The 19,516-nt window shown below is 35.6% G+C and overlaps 1 protein-coding gene across 1 annotated transcript; it reads left to right on the top strand.

Moving 5' to 3' along the window:
- Positions 1-17,288: 17,288 nt before the first annotated feature.
- On the top strand, positions 17,289-18,350 carry LOC108477994 (uncharacterized). Its single transcript, XM_017780441.1, has 2 exons — positions 17,289-17,381; positions 18,015-18,350. Exons 1-2 carry the CDS (start codon positions 17,289-17,291, stop codon positions 18,348-18,350), a joined length of 429 nt encoding a protein of 142 aa, XP_017635930.1.
- Positions 18,351-19,516: the final 1,166 nt, after the last annotated feature.

The following is a 19,516-nucleotide window of genomic DNA, read 5'->3' as shown; positions in this document are numbered from 1 at the left end:
GCTTAGTAATCCTTAAGCAAATTAAACAATTAATGCATAAAACATTTAATTTCAAGCTTTTAATTCCATACATATATAACATATACTTTCATAAGAAAATCTCTCTTTGGCCGAATATACAAGTATACATCATCAATATATTCTCAAATTTCAAAACCTTATTGTCTTATATAATCGAATATACATATATATTTATAGACATATATTCATCATTCAAAGTTTAACATTATATCATATACAACTATAAGGCCAAATATATCTCTCATATTAACACATATACTACAACAACTTCATGAATCCTTTTTCATCACATATCAAGAAATTCTTTCACCCTATTTCAAAATAGGTAACCAACTATCACGTATCTGATCTTTTTAACTCTTTTAACATATTCAATTAACACATCAGCATAAAGTCCTTTAAGCATAGACTTATAATAGTTCACCGACGTAAAGCCTGCTAGGCCTAAGCCTGTATCTGACACTGGCACAAAGCCTGCTAGACTCAAGGTGTGATTTTTATACACTGGCAATAAGCCTGCTAGGCATAAAGCCCGATTAAATTCACCAGCACAAGGCTTGCTAGGCTCAAAGCCCGAATATCACTATTATAAAGCTATCACATAACAATACATATATCTAAAATTCCAGATATTCCATATAGTTCATACGGACTTTCAAATGTTATAACTCAGTCGAATTAAACTCAAATACATTATTTCCATGCGGAATCATATTCGGCTCACTTTACTATAAATCTATGAATTCCAAATCAGTATATTAAATTAAGTTACATTTAAAATTAACATTGTTTAATTGCTTAAAGACTTACCTCGGATATCGACGAACGATGTAAATCGACTATTCAACTATTTTCGTTTTCCCCCAATCCAAGTCTGATTTCTTTTGTTCTTGATCTATACAATTTCAAATTAATCTCATTCAAACACAATTTCATTCAATTTAATCCAACAACACATAAATGGGAAAATTACCATTTTACCCCTGATATTTCATACTTTTACAAATTAGTCCTAATTGCATAAAACACAAAATACACAAAATCTCCACGTAACATACCTAGGCCGAATGTTCCTCTAGTACATAAAAATACAAACATTTCATTTATTTTTCATTTTAGTCCTTCAGTTTATTATTTTTTTGCAATTTAGCCCTAATTACTCAAATTCATCAAAAATTCCAATACAAAACATATTAATCCAAAACATATCTTTCATAATTTATCATCAAACATCACAAAACACAAATATTCATCAATGGAATAACTCAAAATATTTATCAAAATCAGAAATTCTAGCATTGGGTCGGATAGTATTCGAAGCAACTATCTCAAAAACGTAAAAATTATCAAAAACTGAGTAAAAAGGAACCTTGAATCAAGCTTGGAAGGTGGCCGAACCTAGGTTTCTTTTTCTTTTCTTCTTATTTTGTTATTTAGGTAAGAACATGATAATATAAAACCATATTATAAATTTTTATGTTTTATTATACATATAATATTAACCATTTTACATTTTTACCCTTTAATAATAAATAAACGTAACACATATTCGAAGGTCATTTCCAAACACACCATAATCCCATGGTCTAATTACATCTTAGGTACTTCAAATTAATAAGACAATAGCAATTCAGCCTTTATACAAATAACCGTCAAATTTTCATTTTACGCGATTAAGTCCTTTTATTTAATCAGGCACTCAAACGACAAAATTAAAGCACAAAAATTTCACACATGCAAATTCACACACAATAAACACAGAAAATAATTTTGAAATATTTTTCTGACTTAAATTAGTGGTCTCGAAACCACTGTTTCGAAAATCTTATTTCGGTGAATAGGTTTGGATAGTGTTTTCTCATTGCATCTTCTGGCTCCCAAGTTGCTTTCTCAACACCGTGCTTATGCCACAGTACTTTAACCAACGAAATTATATTATTTCACAACTTTTTAATCTCACGAGCCAGAATACGAATCTGTTCTTCCCCATACGTCATATCGGGCTTAATCTCAACTTCGGTCAAACTAATCACATGTGAAGGATCATATCGATATCTACGAAGCATTGAAACATGAAATACATTATGAATCTTTTGTAATTCAGATGGCAACAACATTCTATAAGCAACTAGCCTGATACGCTCTATAATCTCATACGACCCAATAAATCTCAGACTCAATTTGCCTTTACGACCAAATCGGAGTATTTTCTTCCACGGTGAGACTTTCAGAAATACTTTATCCCTGATCTGAAACTCCATATTATTTCGTTTCAAATCCGTGTATGATTTCTGACGATCTGATGCTGCTTTTAGACTTTCACGAATTACTTTCACTTTCTGTTTAGTTTCTTTGACCAAATCAACCCCGTGTATATTGTTTTCACTGAGTTCAGTCCAATAGAATGGTGTACGACATTTACGACAGTATAAAGCCACGTAAGGTGCCATTTTAATACTCAATTAAAAGCTGTTATTATACGCAAACTCAATCAAAGGTAGGTATCATTCCCACGTACCTTTAAACTCAAGAATGCAACATCTCAACATATCCTCAAGTATCTGAATGATTCGCTCAGACTGACCATCTGTCTGGGGATGAAAAGTAGTGCTAAAATGTAGTTTAGTACCTAGTGCATCTTGCAGTTTCTTCCAAAACTGGGATGTAAAGCTCAGATCTCTATCTGAAACAATAGATATAGGCACACCATGTAACCTCACGATCTGGGAAACATACAATTCAACTAACTTATTAAGCGATTAAACTGTACGAACCGGAACAAAATGAGCTGATCTAGTCAATCTATCCACAATAACCCAGATTGCATGTTTCTTGCTCGGTGTCACTGGTAAACTAGATACAAAATCCATTGTGGCCCTGTCCCATTTCCATTCAGGTATCATAATCGGCTGAAGCAATCCAGAAGGTACCTGATGCTCGGCCTTTACTTGCTGATAAACTAAACATTTCGAAACATAGTTAGAAATGTCTCGCTTTATACCGTGCCACCAGTAAAGCTGTTTAAGATCATTATACATTTTCGTACTATCCAGGTGAACAGATAACCGACTGTTGTGAGCTTCATTCAGAATCATTTGAATCAACTCTGTATTTCTCGGAATGCATATTCAGTTTCTGAACCACAAACATCCCTCAGCATCCACTTGAAATTCTGAATCAATGTTCGAATCACATTGAGCCCGCTTTACTATCAAATCATTATCGACCTTCTGAGCTTCTCAAATCTTCTAAATAAATAACGGTCTTGATTTTAACTCGACTATTATTGTACCATCATCTAACATAACCATATGTGCATTCATTGCACGCAAAGAAAATAGGGATTTTCAACTTAGAGCATCAGCAACAACATTAGCCTTTCCCGGATGATAATCAATCACTAGCTCGTAATCTTTTAGAAAATCTAACCATCGACGCTATCTCAAATTCAGATCCTTTTGAGTCATCAAGTACTTCAGACTTTTATGATTGGAATAAACATGACATTTTTTACCGAACAGATAATGGTGCTATATTTTTAATGCAAACACAATAGCTGCTAATTCTAAATCGTGCATCGAATAGTTATTTTCATGTGCCTTTAACTGTCTCGAGGCATAAGCTATAACTCTACCTTCTTGCATCAAAACACAACCCAAACCATTTAAAGATGCATCACTATAAATAACAATTTCTTTACCCGATTTTGGTTGAACTAGCACTGGAGCTTCGGTCAAAAGGGCTTTCAACTGATCAAAACTTTTCTGACCACTTAAACTTAATATCTTTTTGCAGAAAATTGGTCATCGGGGTTACAATCATTGAGAACCTTTTCACAAATGGTCTATAGTAACCAGCAAGTCCCAGAAAACTTCAGACTTCAGAAACGTTTCTCGGAGGTTTCCAGTCAAGTATTGCTGAAATCTTACTCGGATCAACCCGAATACCTGATGCTGAAACAACATGTCCCAGAAAGCTAACTTCGTGTAACCAGAACTCACATTTATTGAACTTCACATACAACTATTTTTCTCGCAAAGTCTATAACACAAGTCTCAAATGCTCGGCATGTTCGGTTTCATCACGGGAGTAGATCAATATATCATCAATAAACACAACCACAAACCGATCCAAATACTGTCTGAAGATCTAATTCATCAAATCCATAAAAATAGTAGGTGCATTAGTAAGTCCAAAAGGCATAACCAGAAATTCATAATGTCCTCACCTCGTTCAGAAGGCAGTTTTTAGTACATCGATGTCTTTAACTCGTAACTGATAGTAGCCAGACCTCAAATCTATCTTCAAAAACACTTTAGCCCTTTTTAGCTGATCAAACAAGTCATCAATCTGTGGCAACGGATACTTATTCTTTACAGTCACCTTATTGAGCTGTTTATAATCGATACACATTCTTATAGTTCCGTCTTTTTTTTCACAAATAAAACCGGTGCACCCCAAGGAGAGAACCTCGGTCGTGAGAAACCTCTATCTATCAACTTTTTCAATTGAGCTTTCAATTCTTTTAATTCAGTAAGTGCCATCCGATACTCAGCTATTGAAATTGGAGTCATACCTGGTACTAACTCAATACCAAACTCTACCTCTCGGACAGGTGGCAAACCCGACAATTCTTTAGGAAACACATCCGGATACTCGCACACAACTTGTACAGATTCAATCTTCTTTTCAGTCACTTTACTATCAAACACATAAGCAAAGTAAGCTTCACAACCTTTTCTCACATACTTCTGAGTTAACATCGAAGATATTACTGATGGTAAACCACTCAGATCATTAGATCAATCTGAATAATCTCGTTGTTCTGACATTGGCCAATCTCGGTTAAAATGATCCATCGATCCACATTTAAAACAAGACCGGTCATGCAATCTACAATCTCCAGAATGCCATTTACCACAATGCTTACACTTGACTCTGTTCTATCGAACATTGCCAACACTAGCTATCGAAGTGGCTTGTGAACTCACAGGGGGTCGGTTTCGATCTCGTCTAGAAAAGCCCGCAGTATCCTTAGATCAACTAGAATCATCTCTGAACTTCTTCGATGTTGAGTGAAAAGTCTTACCCGATGATCTTTTACGAGAATCACTGGATTCAAAATCAGCTTTTCTTTTCTCTTTCCCGAGCTCTTTGGCTTTGCAAGTTCGCTAAACAAGTACCACGAACTCTTTGATTTCAAGTATACCAACCAGTAATTTAATGTCTTCATTCAAACCGTCTTTGAATCTTTTACACATGATTGCTTCAATTAAAACACACTCACGGCCATATCGACTGAGTCTCACAAATTTTCGCTCATATTCTATCACAGTCATACGACCCTGTTTTAATTCGAGAAATTACTTGCGCTTCTGATCAATGAATCTCTGGCTAATATATTTTTTATGGAACTTAGTCTGAAAGAATTCCCAGGTCATTCACTCTTTCTGAACCACCGATACTAGTGTATTCCACTAGTGATATGCGGTGTCTTATAGCAGGGATATGGCACATTTTAAGCACTCATCCGAGGTACAAGATAACTCATCAAACACACAGATAGTATTATCAAGCCATAATTCAGCTACAGTAGCTCTGAATTCTTTAGCCTCATGTTTTCTAATTTTATCAATAGGAGGCTTGTTAAATCTCATCGGATCAATCATTGGAGGTACCACAGGTATCGGAGATGGATTATTCAAGGGTAGAGGTTATTGTGTAGCCGGGTTAGTTTGGATATATTGAGTAAACCATTCATTCATCATTTGATAGAAGGCTTGTTTAGTCTCCCCCTCTTGGCTACTCAAGATCGGTCAAGATTCAACTGGTACTGTCCCTTGCATGGAAGCAGGCGCTACACTCTCGACATCATCAGCTACAGCTCTATCGGGATCCATTTACAATACGAAAACATATTTTCAAATATCAGAAGTCATCACACTATCGCAACAAATATTATGGCATGTATAGCTAGACTCACACATGCTACGTTAGTCCTAGAATTGACTAAACCGTAGCTTTATTACCAATAAAATGTAACACCCCTAACCTGTATCTATCGCCGGACTAGGGTCACAAAACATTACTGAACATAAGTGCAGTTCCGAACATTGTTATGCTAACACAGGTCATATTCATATATATATGTAGAGCATATAACTAATTAAATATTAAACATACATTGTAAAACATATTGTATATAAGAATCACAGTGTTCAAGACTTTATTGATAAGCGAATACCAATAAATAAAAATCAAACATTATATTTCTTAATTCTATATGTGTGAATATTTAACTAATTAAATAGTATCACAATGCATTTTATCCCTTAGCATATATGGCATTATCAACTTCACAAATGATCACAAATATTTCATTAAACATTTAAGTCATACCAATTCCACCATTCAATAGAAGTTTACCAATTATATACCCAAAACGGATACATATATAGTTTTACTTATTAAATATGCAATTTACTAACAAAACATACCTAATACCAACTCAATATTTATCTTCATTAAATGTACCTATTTTACCAACCACATAAACATAATATATTCATATACATTTCCATTACAAACTGAATCATAATGACAAGCATCATTCGATTATTCACACATACACATGTACATGTATACAATCAACATCTTGCTCCTTTATTAAGCCAAATTACTAGACCTTTACAAGACATAACATATATAAATAAACCCTTACCATATTCGAACTTAAGTATATATATCATCTAATGTTAATTCACATATTAACACCTATATCAAACATAACAACCAATTTCATATATATATATATACTTTATCTATACCAACCAAAACCGAATCATCTAACCATACTTAAGAACATTTATATACACCATGACCGACTCATCAACCACAATCAAGTTCACCAACTATTATCAAGCCATTTCCAAAACGTATAACACCAATCACATATACCATTCATTCATAGCATATAACATTATAACCAAAACAGATTAAACCATTACCAAACATAACCAAATTCAAACTTAGAAGTTAAGCCATATTCGCATGGCTAAAATTATACATATCCAAGATCAGAAAAAATACATATTAGCCTTGTAACATCCTGATTTTCGGGTTTTTCGCGATTCTTGATATTTTAAGTAAGTTTCTAAAATTTGGTATGTGATTATGGAATTCATAATTTGGGTATGTAAATGGGCTTATGGAAGGCCCATGAGTTGGCCTAAACCCGATGGAATTTTTTTTTAAATTTTAGACTTAGGAGTTAGGGGTTCTGGCGAGGTGCCCTTATATAAAGTTGTGGGTAAAGTGTATCACAAAAAGAGCCTTGGTAAAGTGGCAAGGGTGATGCCACTAAGCTCCAAAAAAAGTGGCGTGTGAAGCATAGAGGAAGACCTGGGTTCGATTCCCTGGAATGGCAAAGGTAATGTTATTTTTATGCTTGTGCATGCTAGAGTTTAAAGCTGGATGGAACTCTATGGGAGAGAGTTTAAAATAGTCAAGATGCATGGATTAAGGAGGGATAAGGGGAGAGATTTTAGGGATTTGAGAAAGGGATAGAGCTTAGCTGATTTGAAGGGATTAAAGAGGGGATTTCGGCAGAGGGGTATTAGGTTAGCAATTTCGGCATTAGGGTCTTAGGCATGCTGCTTTCTCTTTGGTTTAGTTTTTTCTCTTCTTTCTTCTTCCCTAGCCGAATCTTCCATCTTTCCTCTCATCTTTTCTCCCTTTTCTTATTCAAAAACCAGCCCATTACTTTCCTCTACTCATTTATTGTTCTTTCCTTAATCTCTACTTCTACCGAAATACCGTAAAAAGCCGAAATCAGTGAAGATAGGGGGTGCCGATTCTTTGTGACCAGCAACCTTTTCTTTTCTTTTTAATTGTTGGCATCCAATTCCTTTACCTTTTACGCATCCGGATTCAAGAGGAGAAAGACTGTGGTAAGTGCTCAAACTCTAAACAATTCCTAGTGTAACTTTTGGCCAAAAGCCGAAACCCCTCTAGTTTAGGGAGGTGGCCGAATATGGGTGTAGGACTTATGGAGTCTTCTTTTAATATTTTTGTGGTTTATTTAGTGGAGGAGCAGCAAGGTGTAGTGTCGACTTGGAGTAGCTTGGATCACCGGAGTGGCTAGACCTAGTTATCAATCGCGACAAAGGTAAGATTCCTAAGGCCATTATGGATGGTGGCCTAATGTGTAAGTATTAGTATTAGATGATTTTTGGTTTAGTTCAATTATGGGAAGCTGATTATTAACGATGGATTATAGGAGAAATCGTGTAGGAGATCTCGTCGAGGAATATCGCCACACAGGTGTGTAACGAACCCTTTTTCATAGCTTAAAGTGATAAAATGCCGAAAAGCCGAAATGCCGAAATTCTGGCATTTCGAGGACTTGTGAGCAAGCGAACGCTCACTAGTTAGTTAGAATCGATGAGATGATGATTGGGAACAATGGAAATGGTAAGGACATGATTTTGGCGTTCACAGGTAGGTTGGGCCTCGAGGGGCTGCAATAGGGCCCAATAGGCTTTCGGGCCCATTTGGGTAAAATTGGTAGAAAACGGAAATCTGTTAAATTGCATGTTAAGACTGTTAATACTATTGTGGATATAGGCTAAATGGGCCTAGATGACGAAATTGGCTAAGTAGGGCCCATTAGGGGTTTTTAGGCCCAATAACTCGATTTTGCTAAAAATGGGCCAGAATCACTATTTGCACCCAGGAATTGTTAGTAACCGTTAATGAACATGGAAACCCTGATTTTTGATAAAATTACGATATTACCCTTATAATATGAAAATGACCGTTTTGCCCCTAGGTAAAAATGACCATTATACCCCTAGGGTTTATGTAAGAATTTAATACATGGGATTTTGATAAACATGGTATGTATGATATGCGCATGACATGTATGATATGCACATGATATGTATGATATGCACGTGATGTAATCATAAATGCATTGGGTTGGGTTTTTATATGAATGGAGGAAGTGGAAAAGGGCTTATGCCTCAGTTATTGAAGGGCTTGTGCCCTAGTTATTAAAGGGCTTATGCCCCAGTTATTAAAGGGCTTATGCCCCAGTTATTAAAAGGGCTTTTGCCCCAGTTATTAAAAGAGGCTAGGCCTCCAAATATATGATAAAGCAGCTATGCTTCCAGTGGAGAGTTATGGCGGGGTGGGTCGAGTTAATCCCCACATGGTGTGCTGGTTGGTACGGGTGGAGAGTAGCGGATGGTGGGTTGAGTAGTCTCCCCAATTGGGATTGCATTCTTTCATTGACATTATATGTGATATTGAAATGGGCCTATGGGCCATACCATTTACAGTAAAGGCTTCGGCCCAGTAATATGAAATTTGAAAAGGCTTCGGCCCAGTGTTATGAAATATGAAATACGAAAAGGGCTATGGCCCAGTACATGTTTGAGATTGGATTTGGGCTTAGACCTAACAGGCTGTTATTATTTTGGGCTCTGAAAGGGGCTTGTTGCACACTGAGTTTCCAAACTCACCCCCTTTCCTTAACCTTGCAGGTGAGCCTTGATGTGGGGACTTGGGTCGGAGGGGATTCAGAGTGGCCACGGTGATTGTCTTTGGACTTTTAAATAAGCGTTGGTTTTTTTTAAATTTCCTTTAAAAATTATTTATTTTTGGGTTGTAATAAGGCCATTCTAACCTTCCTTTTATTTCTTTTTGGGATTATTTTAATTTTAATAACTTTAAAATTGGTTGATAATTATTCAAATGGGCTAGACTTAGGACGTGTTTTCAAAACGATAATTGTTTTTAAAATATCTCAACGCCACGATTAATTGATTTATCAAAGACGTCCACTTAAACAAATTTAAACTCAGTATAACAAAGTGTGGCTATGGTTGTGGGCATGTCTAGGATTGGATCCAATCAAAGAGCTTGGTACTTAAGTAGCCTTCATGGCTCACCTCCTCTGCCTCAGATACCTACCTGGTGCCTAGCTTCCATACACTTTGTTAACACAGCAAAATATATGGCTTTTAAAACACTAAAACGAAACACGGATTTTTAACTCCAATGTGGCACGTCAGATTTGGCCATAACGTCTGGGCCGGGTTTGGGGTGTTACAAGCCTATACATGCCATAAATTCAAAATAAGACTTTTAAAAGTACCGAAGATTAACGATTCTGTGGATGACTTCACTGACGATCCCCGAGCTCATAACTTACTTCAAAATCTATAAAACAGAGTAAGAAAAACACACAGAGTAAGCTAACTTAGCTTAGTAAGTCTTAAGAAAATTAAACAATTAATGCATAAAACATTTAATTTCAAGATTTTAATTCCATACATATATAACATATACTTTCATGAGACAATCTCTCTTTGGTAAATATACATGTATACATCATTAATATATTCTCAAATTTCAAACCATATTGTCTTATATAATCAAATATACATATATGTTTATAGACATATATTGATCACTCAAAGTTTAACATTATAACATATACAACTATAAGGCCATATATATCTCTCATATTAACACATATACTACAACAACTTCATGAATCCTTTTTCATCACATATCAAGAAATTCTTTCACCCTATTTTCAAATAGGTAACCAACTATCACGTACCTGATCATTTAGCTTGTTTAACGTATTCAACTAACACATCAGCAAAAAGTCCTTTAAGCATAGACTTATAATAGTTCACCGGTGTAAAGCCTACTAGGCCTAAGCCTGTATCTCACACCGGCACAAAGCCTGCCAGACTCAAGGTCTGATTTTTATACATCGGCAATAAGCCTGTTAGGCATAAAGCCTGATTAAATTCACCAGCACGAGGCTTGCTAGGCTCAAAGCCCGAATGTCACTATTATAAAGCTGTCTCATAACAATTCATAAATCAAAAATTCTAGATATTCCAGATAGTTCATACGGACTTTCAAATGTTATAACTCAGTCGAATCAAACTCAAATACATTATTTCCATGCTTAATCATATTCGACTCACTTTACTATAAATCTATGAATTCCAAATCAGCATATTAAATTAAGTTACATTTAAAATTAACAATGTTTAATTGCTTAAAGACTAACCTCGGATAACGATGTAAATCGGTTATTCGACTATTTTCTTTTTTCCTTGGTCCAAGTCTAATTTCTTTTGTTCTTGATCTATACAATTTCAAGTTAATCTCATTCAAACACAACTTCATTCAATTTAATCCAACAACACATAAATGGGCAAATTACCATTTTACCCATGATATTTCCTACTTTTTCATATTAGTCCTAATTGCGTAAAACACAAAATACACAAAATCTCCACGTAACATACTTAGGCCGAATGTTCCTCTAGTACATACAAATACACACATTTCATTTATTTTGTATTTTAGTCCTTCAATTTATTATTTTTTGAATTTAGCCCTAATTACTCAAATTCATAAAAAATTTCGATACAAAACATATTAATCCAAAACATATCTTTTATAATTTATCATCAAACCTCACAAAACACAAATATTCATCAACGGCACAACTCAAAATATTCATCAAAATCAGAAATTCTAGCATGGGTCAGATAGTATTCGAAGCAACGATCTCAAAAATGTAAAAATGATCAAAAATCGAGTAAAAATGAACCTTGAATCAAGCTTGGAAGGTGGCCGAACCTAGGTTTCTTTTTCTTTTCTTCTTATTTTTTTATTTTGGCAAGAACATGATAATATAAAACTATATTATAAATTTTTATGTTTTATTATACATATAATATTAACCATTTTACATTTTTACCCTTTAATAATAAATAAACGTAACACATATTCTAAGGTCATTGCCGTACACACCATAATCCCATGGTCTAATTACATCTTAGGTTATTCAAATTAATAAGACAATAGCAATTCAACCTTTATACAAATATCCATCAAATTTTTCATTTTACGCGATTAAGTCCTTTTCTTTAATCGGGCACTCAAACGACAAAATTAAAGCACGAAAATTTCACAAATACAAATTCACACATAATAAACACAGAAAATAATTTTGAAATATTTTTCTAACTCAGATTCATGGTCTCAAAATCACCGTTCTGACTAGGGTCTAAGTCAGGCTGTTACATTCTTTATCCTGTAACTGTTCTAGTTGGTATCAACTCGTTATTCTTGTTCATAATGATTGTACTACCTTTTTCTTTGGCACGCACTAGACCGAACTTACCCACGAACTGTCTGAAATGGTGTAAATTATACCCACATCCAACCACTTAATGATTTCTTTCTTTACCACATCCTTCATGATGGGGTTCAGTCTCCGTTTCCCATCAATCGTCCCTTTCTCTCCATCTTACAAGATGATCATGTGTATGCACACAGATGGACTAATGCCAAAAATATTGGCTATGGTCCATTTGATAGCCTTCTTGATTGTTTCAACACTAGGATGAGTTTCTCTTCTTGCTCTTCGGTCAACTCCTTTGGAACAATCATAGGTAAAGTAGAAGTGTTACCTAAATAAACATATTTTAAATGCGAGGGAAGTACCTTCAGTTCTAATTTAGGTGGCTCCTCAATTAACGCTTTCGGCTAGATGTAATCTCTACTTTCTAACTCCTAAAATTCAAAGCAAGATTGCAGATTAAATCCCCTCTGATTAGCTTCTAGCAAAGTTAAATATTCCTTTCCCTCTTCATCACTTAGAGGGTTTGAGTTCACTTTCCATGGCTAATTCCTCTAAATCAGACACTGCATAATAATCATCAAGTGTGTTAGGAAATCGCATAGACATAAAAACATTAAATGTTACCTGGTCGTCTTGAACACGCATAGTAAGCTCGCCCTTCTGCACATCAATAAAGGTCCTTCCAGTTCCTAGGAAAGACCTTCCTAGGATGATTGACACCTCTTTATCTGCTTCAAAGTCAAGAATAACAAAGTTAGTGGGGAAAATAAATTTATCTACACGTACCAATACATCCTTAATTTTTCCTTCTAGATGTGCTAAAGATTGATCTGCTAATTGAAGTGTAACTGTAGTATGCCTAACTTCACTTATCCTCAATTTCTGAATATGAACATGGGCATCAAGTTGATGCTCGCACCCAAATCGCATAGTAACTTACCACAATAACTTTCTCCAATGTTGCAGGGTATGGTAAAACATCTAGGATCCTTTAACTTTAGGGGTGGTTTGTCTTGAAGATATGCACTGCATTCCTTCGTCAGGCTACCATATCAAATTTTCCAAGTTTTTGTTTGAAGCCTTTGAGGGTAGGGTGGTGGAGAATTCTTTACTTGAACTGATTGATTCATCTTTTGTGGCAATTTTGTATCTAACAAAGTTGTTAGTTTATCAGAATTGACTGGTTCAGAAGTTACCTTATCAGATTTTACAAATTTTGGTTCTGGTGAAACTGGAATTTCAATACTCGGATGAACTTCCACTGAGTCTTAAGCATCAGCTGGCTCCTCTTAAACTTCGACAGTGTTGGGCTCTAATGTCTTTCCACTCTCTAATGTCAATGCTTTACAATGCTCCTTCCCAAGATTTCTTGGATTCTCTGTATCACTAGGCAAAGCACCTTGTGGACGATTTCTAAGTTCAATTGCAAGATGGCCCATTTGGTTGTCCAAGTTTTTAAATGTGGCCGCTTGGCTTTGGATTAAGACATCATTTTTCGCTATGTATGCCTTCAACAGGTTTTCTAAGCCATTGGAAGTTTTAGCTTGAGGTCGCTTCTAAACCTTTTGTGTAAAAACAAGTGGCTGGGTTGGTCTAGGTTGGGCATAAGTGTTATTGGATCCAGCCCCTGGGTTATTCCAAGAGAAACTAGGATGGTTTCTATAATGACTCGATAGTCAAGGGTGTCGAAAAGTGCATTCTCGGGACTTTGTTTCCATAAATTAGACTCGTAAATATTTTTAATAAATATTTATGAAGTTAGTTGTGTAGTTAATTAGGTTTCGGTTAAGCAAGTTTACTTGAATTAAAAGGAATTAGGTATAAGGACTAAATCACGTTTAAGGTAGAAGTTGAATTATGATTTAAAAATAATTAAAGGGACTAAAGAAAAAATTATACCTATATATATGTATAGTGGACGACATTAATGTGCATTATGGCTTATAATAGTTTAATATATATATGTATATAAGCTATATATTATGTATAATAAAATAAAATAAATATGTATTATATAATAATTAAAATAATAAAAAATAGGTATTGAATGAAAAAAATAAAGAAATAGAAATAGAAATAGAAAGGCATGCAAAAGTAAGAATGAAAAAGAAAGAAAAAGAGAAAGAAAGAAGAACAAAGAGACGCATGGCCTAAGGGCTTCAAACTTTCAAATTTCAATGGGTTAGTCAATTTAGTCCCCTTTTCTTGTAATTTTTATGTTTTTGGAATCTCGAGATATAGGGTTACTCGGCCCATGTTGTAATTTTAGCAATTGTTAAGATTTTAAATGTTGTTAATGTTGGATAGTTTTTGTAATAGCCCGATTTTGGGGCTAGTCGAAACAGTGGTTTCGGGACCCCAAATTTGACGTAGAAAAATCCATTTTTATTACATTTTTATGGTCTACAATTTTGTGGAACTATTCTTTGAAAATCTCGTTCGAAAATTTTGACGTTTGAGCCCTCAATTTAGTAAAAAGGACTAAATTGTAAAAAAGTGCAAAATTTGAGTTCTACTTGTAAAAGGTGTCCAATTGCTATGAGATTTTAAATTAGAGGTCCTTTGTTGGTAATTAGACCATTGGATAAGTTAGTGGACAAAACTGGACATGAATAGGTGAAATTTCAAAATTATGCATTAAGGGCATTTTGGTCATTTAGTATATAATAGAAGAAAAAGGGAAAATAAAGTGAAAACTATGTCGATCTTCTTCTACCTTGGCCGAAATTTTCAAGGTCTCCATAGCTAGGGTTTTGTCATCTTTCAAGCTTGATTGTAAGTACATCCTAGCCCCATTTTTAATGCTCTTTACATTTTTAAGGTCCTCGTAGCCCGATTTACCTATTTCTACCATTATTTTGAAGTAGGGTTCATGTTAAAAATTTACCCATGTGTGACATGCGTGTATTTTGATGTTTGATGGAAGATATTAAGGTGTGATAAACAATTTTTACTAAGTAATTTTTAGTGAAAATGCATAAAAATGACTTATTTGTAAAAGTTGTGAAAATGGGTAATAGGAATGTGATTTGATGAAAAATGTGGGCTATTATGAACATGATTTAGGTTCGGCTAGGCTTGGGTAACAAAGAAAATGGATACATTTCATTTTACGAGCCTAAGGACTAAAATGTAAATATGTCAAAGTCTAGGGAAAAAATGTAATTTTTGCCATAAGTTGATTTTTGGACAGCATTGGATAATGTGATAATTAAATAAGTTAAATTTGCTATTATAGATCAAGAAAAACGAACATCGGACCTTGATCGGGGGAAGAACAAGGTTATTGACGATTAGGTCTATTTCCTACCATTTTGTACTGAGGCAAGTTTGTGTGTAAATAATGCAATGTTATATTATGTATTTAAAGCTTAATATTACATAAATTGTACAATTGTTTCTGTGGAAATATTCAAAGATGTTTCGGCGATGAGAAAATCCCAGTTGAATCTTAGGAATAGTTTAGGATACAAGTAACATGTCATTAGGAAACCATGAGTTATGTGATTTATGTGAATCCGAGTGCTGGTCATGTACGTCCTACCGGTGGCTAGGTAGTCCGGCATGTGTTGCGGATACTTGACAGCTTGCGTGAGCAGCCCGTGTAGCTACGTGTTGACTAATAGCCTATGTGAGCAGACCTGTGATTAGCTCGTGTGCAAACCCTATGTGTTATGAAATATGAGGTAATATGAGCCCTATGTATCCGATAGTATTCTAAGTGTTTAACAGTTAATCCGAAGAGTATGTCAAAGATGACGAAGTATGTGACTATGTTACGTGTTGGTACATGTATGTGTCTATAACTCATGAGTGTGAACTTTTGTATGAGATGAACTCTTAGTAAGAATGCTAATGAGGAAGTTATGCCTAAGATACATGATAATATTTATGTTAACTTATGTTGAGTAGTTACATGATTAATGAATGATATATGTTGCTTATTATATGCATGCAAACTTACTAAGCTTTAAAGCTTAGTCCCATTTTGTTTCCATTCCCTATAATGTTGCCAAGCTAGCTTGGGGATCGAGGAATGTTAGAGCTTGGTTCACACTATCAAACGATTGTTTTGGGTATACTTGGTTTCAATATTTTGAGTATGGAATGTATAGGGACTTGGTCATTTTGTTATGTGTCATATTGGTTTAACCAAATGGGCTGTCATTGTTTTGGTTAATGATTCATTTTGTATATGGCCTTTGAAATTTGGCTAATATTAATTTTATTGGTCATTGGTATGTTATTGTGATGATGCTTATCATGAAGATGAAGTTGACGTGAATGGAAAAGAAAGTATGTGATGTTTATGCATGATGGATGTTAGTATGTGTAATTGATGTATTGACATCTGGTTATGGTTGATTTGGTTGTATGTATATGCTTGGATTTGGTGTTGCTTGATGTTGTGCAAGTTGGTGCAAGCAAGGGTGGCAAATGGCTTGGTAAATAGCCTTATTTTTGGCCACACGGGCAGAGACACGGCCTTGTATCTCAGCCGTGTAGATGACATGGCCTCTGGCATGAGGGTGTGAAGTCTGCACCTATTTTATGAAAAATTATGAAACTTAAATCGCCCACATGGCCTAAGTACACGGGAGTGTGACTCGACGGTATGACTTCAATTTGTTGATGACGTCATAAACAGAGGGACACGGGCGTGTGTGACCACATGGGTGTGTCCCAAGCCACATGGGCATGTGACCCCTATTTTGATGAAAAAATTTCTAAGTGTTGGGAAATTTTCTAAAGTTCTCGGTTTAGTTTCGAGCCACTCCTAATGCATGTTTTGGGCCCCGTAGGCTCATTTACGGGATGATATGAATGTTTTTAAAAAGTTTTAAATTTGAGTGGAAATTCATGTCTCGATTTTGAATGTTTGTTTGAGTTTAAGTCAAGTAATGCCTCGTTCCTTTTTCCAACGTTGAATACGGGTAAGGGGTGATACATTTAGTGGTGTCAGAGCTATGGTTTAGTTGATTCTCTGACTAACGTAGCGTGTGTACGAGTCTAGCTATACATGCCATAAATAAATTGTGCTAATGTGACGACTCCTGACAATTTTAAACTGTGCTTTCATATAGTAATGGATCCCGATCGAGCTGTGGCAGACAATGTAGAAAGTAATGTGCTGGCTCTCACCCAAGGGATGGTGCCAGTTGAGAGTAGACCCGTAACTGTGAGTCAAGGAGGAGAGGCTTAGGAAGCCTTCTTCCAGATGATGAATAGTGGTTTTCAGGGTTCGTTCGAACAAACCCGGCCGCTCAACAACAACATGCTCTACCCACTTCAAATCCTCAACCTGTTCCCATAGTGCCTCAAGGTATGGACTTTATGAGATTGAATAGAACCCCAATTGATAAGATCAGAAAGTAAAGGGCTGAAGAATTTAGAGCAAATGTTGATGATGATCCCGAAAAAGTAAAATTTTGGCTTGAGAATTCGATTAGAGTATTCAATGAGTTATCTTGTACACCCGATAAATGTTTGAAATGTGTTATATCTTTACTGAGGGACACGACATATCACTGGTGGAAAACACTAGTATCTGTGGTTCCGAAAGAAGTATATCCGTGAACGATTCATCGATCAAAAGTGAAAAGAATTTCTTGAGCTGAAACAGGGTCGCATGTTAGTTGCTGAATATGAAAGAGAGTTTGTTTAGCTCAGTAAGTATGCTAGGGAGTGTGTTTCTTCAAAGCTATTATGTGTAAAAGATTTGAGGATGAGCTTAATGAAGACATTGATTTGTTAGTGAATATTCTTGAGTTGAAAGAATTTGTTGTGCTCTTGGATCGGGCTTGTAAAGCAGCGAACTAACCAAAAAAAGAGGAAAGCTGAGTCTGAGGCTAGAGATGCAAGAAAGAGACTGATGGGTAAGTCGTTCCATTCACAGTCTAAGAAATCTAGAGAGATGCATTCTCATTCTCATGCTTTAGTTGGGTTCTCAAATATAGACCGTGAGAATCAGTATTCGGGTTATAAAGCCCAGACTAGTTCTATTGCGAGCATTGGTAATCGACCCAATAGATCTGGATACCCACATTGTGGAAGATGTCACCTCGACAAGTGCCGAATGAATGGCCGAGCTTGTTTCAAGTGTGGTTTCCAAGATCACTTCATTAAAGACTGCCTTGAGATGACTTAAAAAGAAAAGTTTCAGAGTACAAGGTCAAGTAATTTTGCTTCTAGAGGAAGACCCTTGAGAAATACCAGAAATGGAGCTAGCAGCAAAAATGTGACAAAGGATTCAGCTGCAAGATCTGAAGCTCGAGCATCTGCTAGGGCCTATGCCATTCGTGCGTGTAAATAAGCGGCATCTCCTGATGTTATCACCGGTACTTTTTCTCTTTATGATACTACTGTTATTGCTTTGATTGACCCAGGATCCACCCATTCATATGTATGCATGAATTTGGTAATTAGTATGAATATGCCTATTGTGTCTACAGAATGTAACACCCCGAACCCGAGACCATCGCCGGTGTCGGACACGAGGGGTTAGCAAGCCAAGTTCACTTGTTTTGCCCATCCATTGGACATTTCCAGTCAGGCTGGAAAAACTGCGTCACTGTCGCCTTAAAAATCATATCTCTAGTTTCAAAACTCGGAAACTGGTTTCGTAAATTTTCCCTGAATTTAGACTCATATATCCATCCATGGATTTATTTCTATAATTTTTGGTTGGGCCAATTGGTACAGTTTATTAGTTAAAGTCACCCATGTTAGAGGGATTGACTGCTCTGACCTTCGCGCGGTATAACTTGAATATCTCTCTGTACAGGGCTTTAATGCTGGTGCCGTTTGTTTCTAATGAAACTAGACTCAAAATGGAATCTGTAAATATAAGGTATGTCTCCTAATTCTTTCTGGATAATTTATAGTAAATTTTTAAAGTTTCGACAGGGAACCCAGAAACCGTTCTGGCCCTGTCTTACAATAGCTTTAATATCTCTTAACATGTAACTCCTATGACCATTTCGTTTCTTCCATATGAAAATAGACTCATCAATGTTCATTTACATAGCTGATTCACTATTTAATACCATTCCTACAAATTTTGGTGATTTTTCACATTCACGTTACTGCAGCTGGCAGCATCTGTTTTAAGGTAGGTCTTACCTATTTTGTAGTCTCCATGAACCAACTAGTCTTGCCTTACATAGGTCCACATATGATCATTTTAACCATGCCAATGGCTGATCATGTGACCAACATTCCCATTTCCAATTCATAGTCACATCATGACACCATATATATATATACAAACCGCAAATAGTTTAAGTTGATACTTCACTATTACAAGCCATTTTC

Source organism: Gossypium arboreum, chromosome 7 (assembly GCF_025698485.1).
Source record: "Gossypium arboreum isolate Shixiya-1 chromosome 7, ASM2569848v2, whole genome shotgun sequence".
NCBI classification, from domain to species: domain Eukaryota; kingdom Viridiplantae; phylum Streptophyta; class Magnoliopsida; order Malvales; family Malvaceae; genus Gossypium; species Gossypium arboreum.
The sequence above is the reverse complement of the archived record's forward strand: the minus strand, read 5'-3'. Positions and strand labels throughout refer to the sequence as shown.

Coding starts and splice junctions, on each gene's coding strand:
- LOC108477994 (XM_017780441.1), top strand. CDS start 17,289: ATGGATCCCGATCGAGCTGTGGCAGACAATGTAGAAAGTAATGTGCTG. Junction 17,382..18,014: donor TTGAGAGTAGACCCGTAACT/GTGAGTCAAGGA, acceptor CTTGTAAAGCAG/CGAACTAACCAAAAAAAGAG.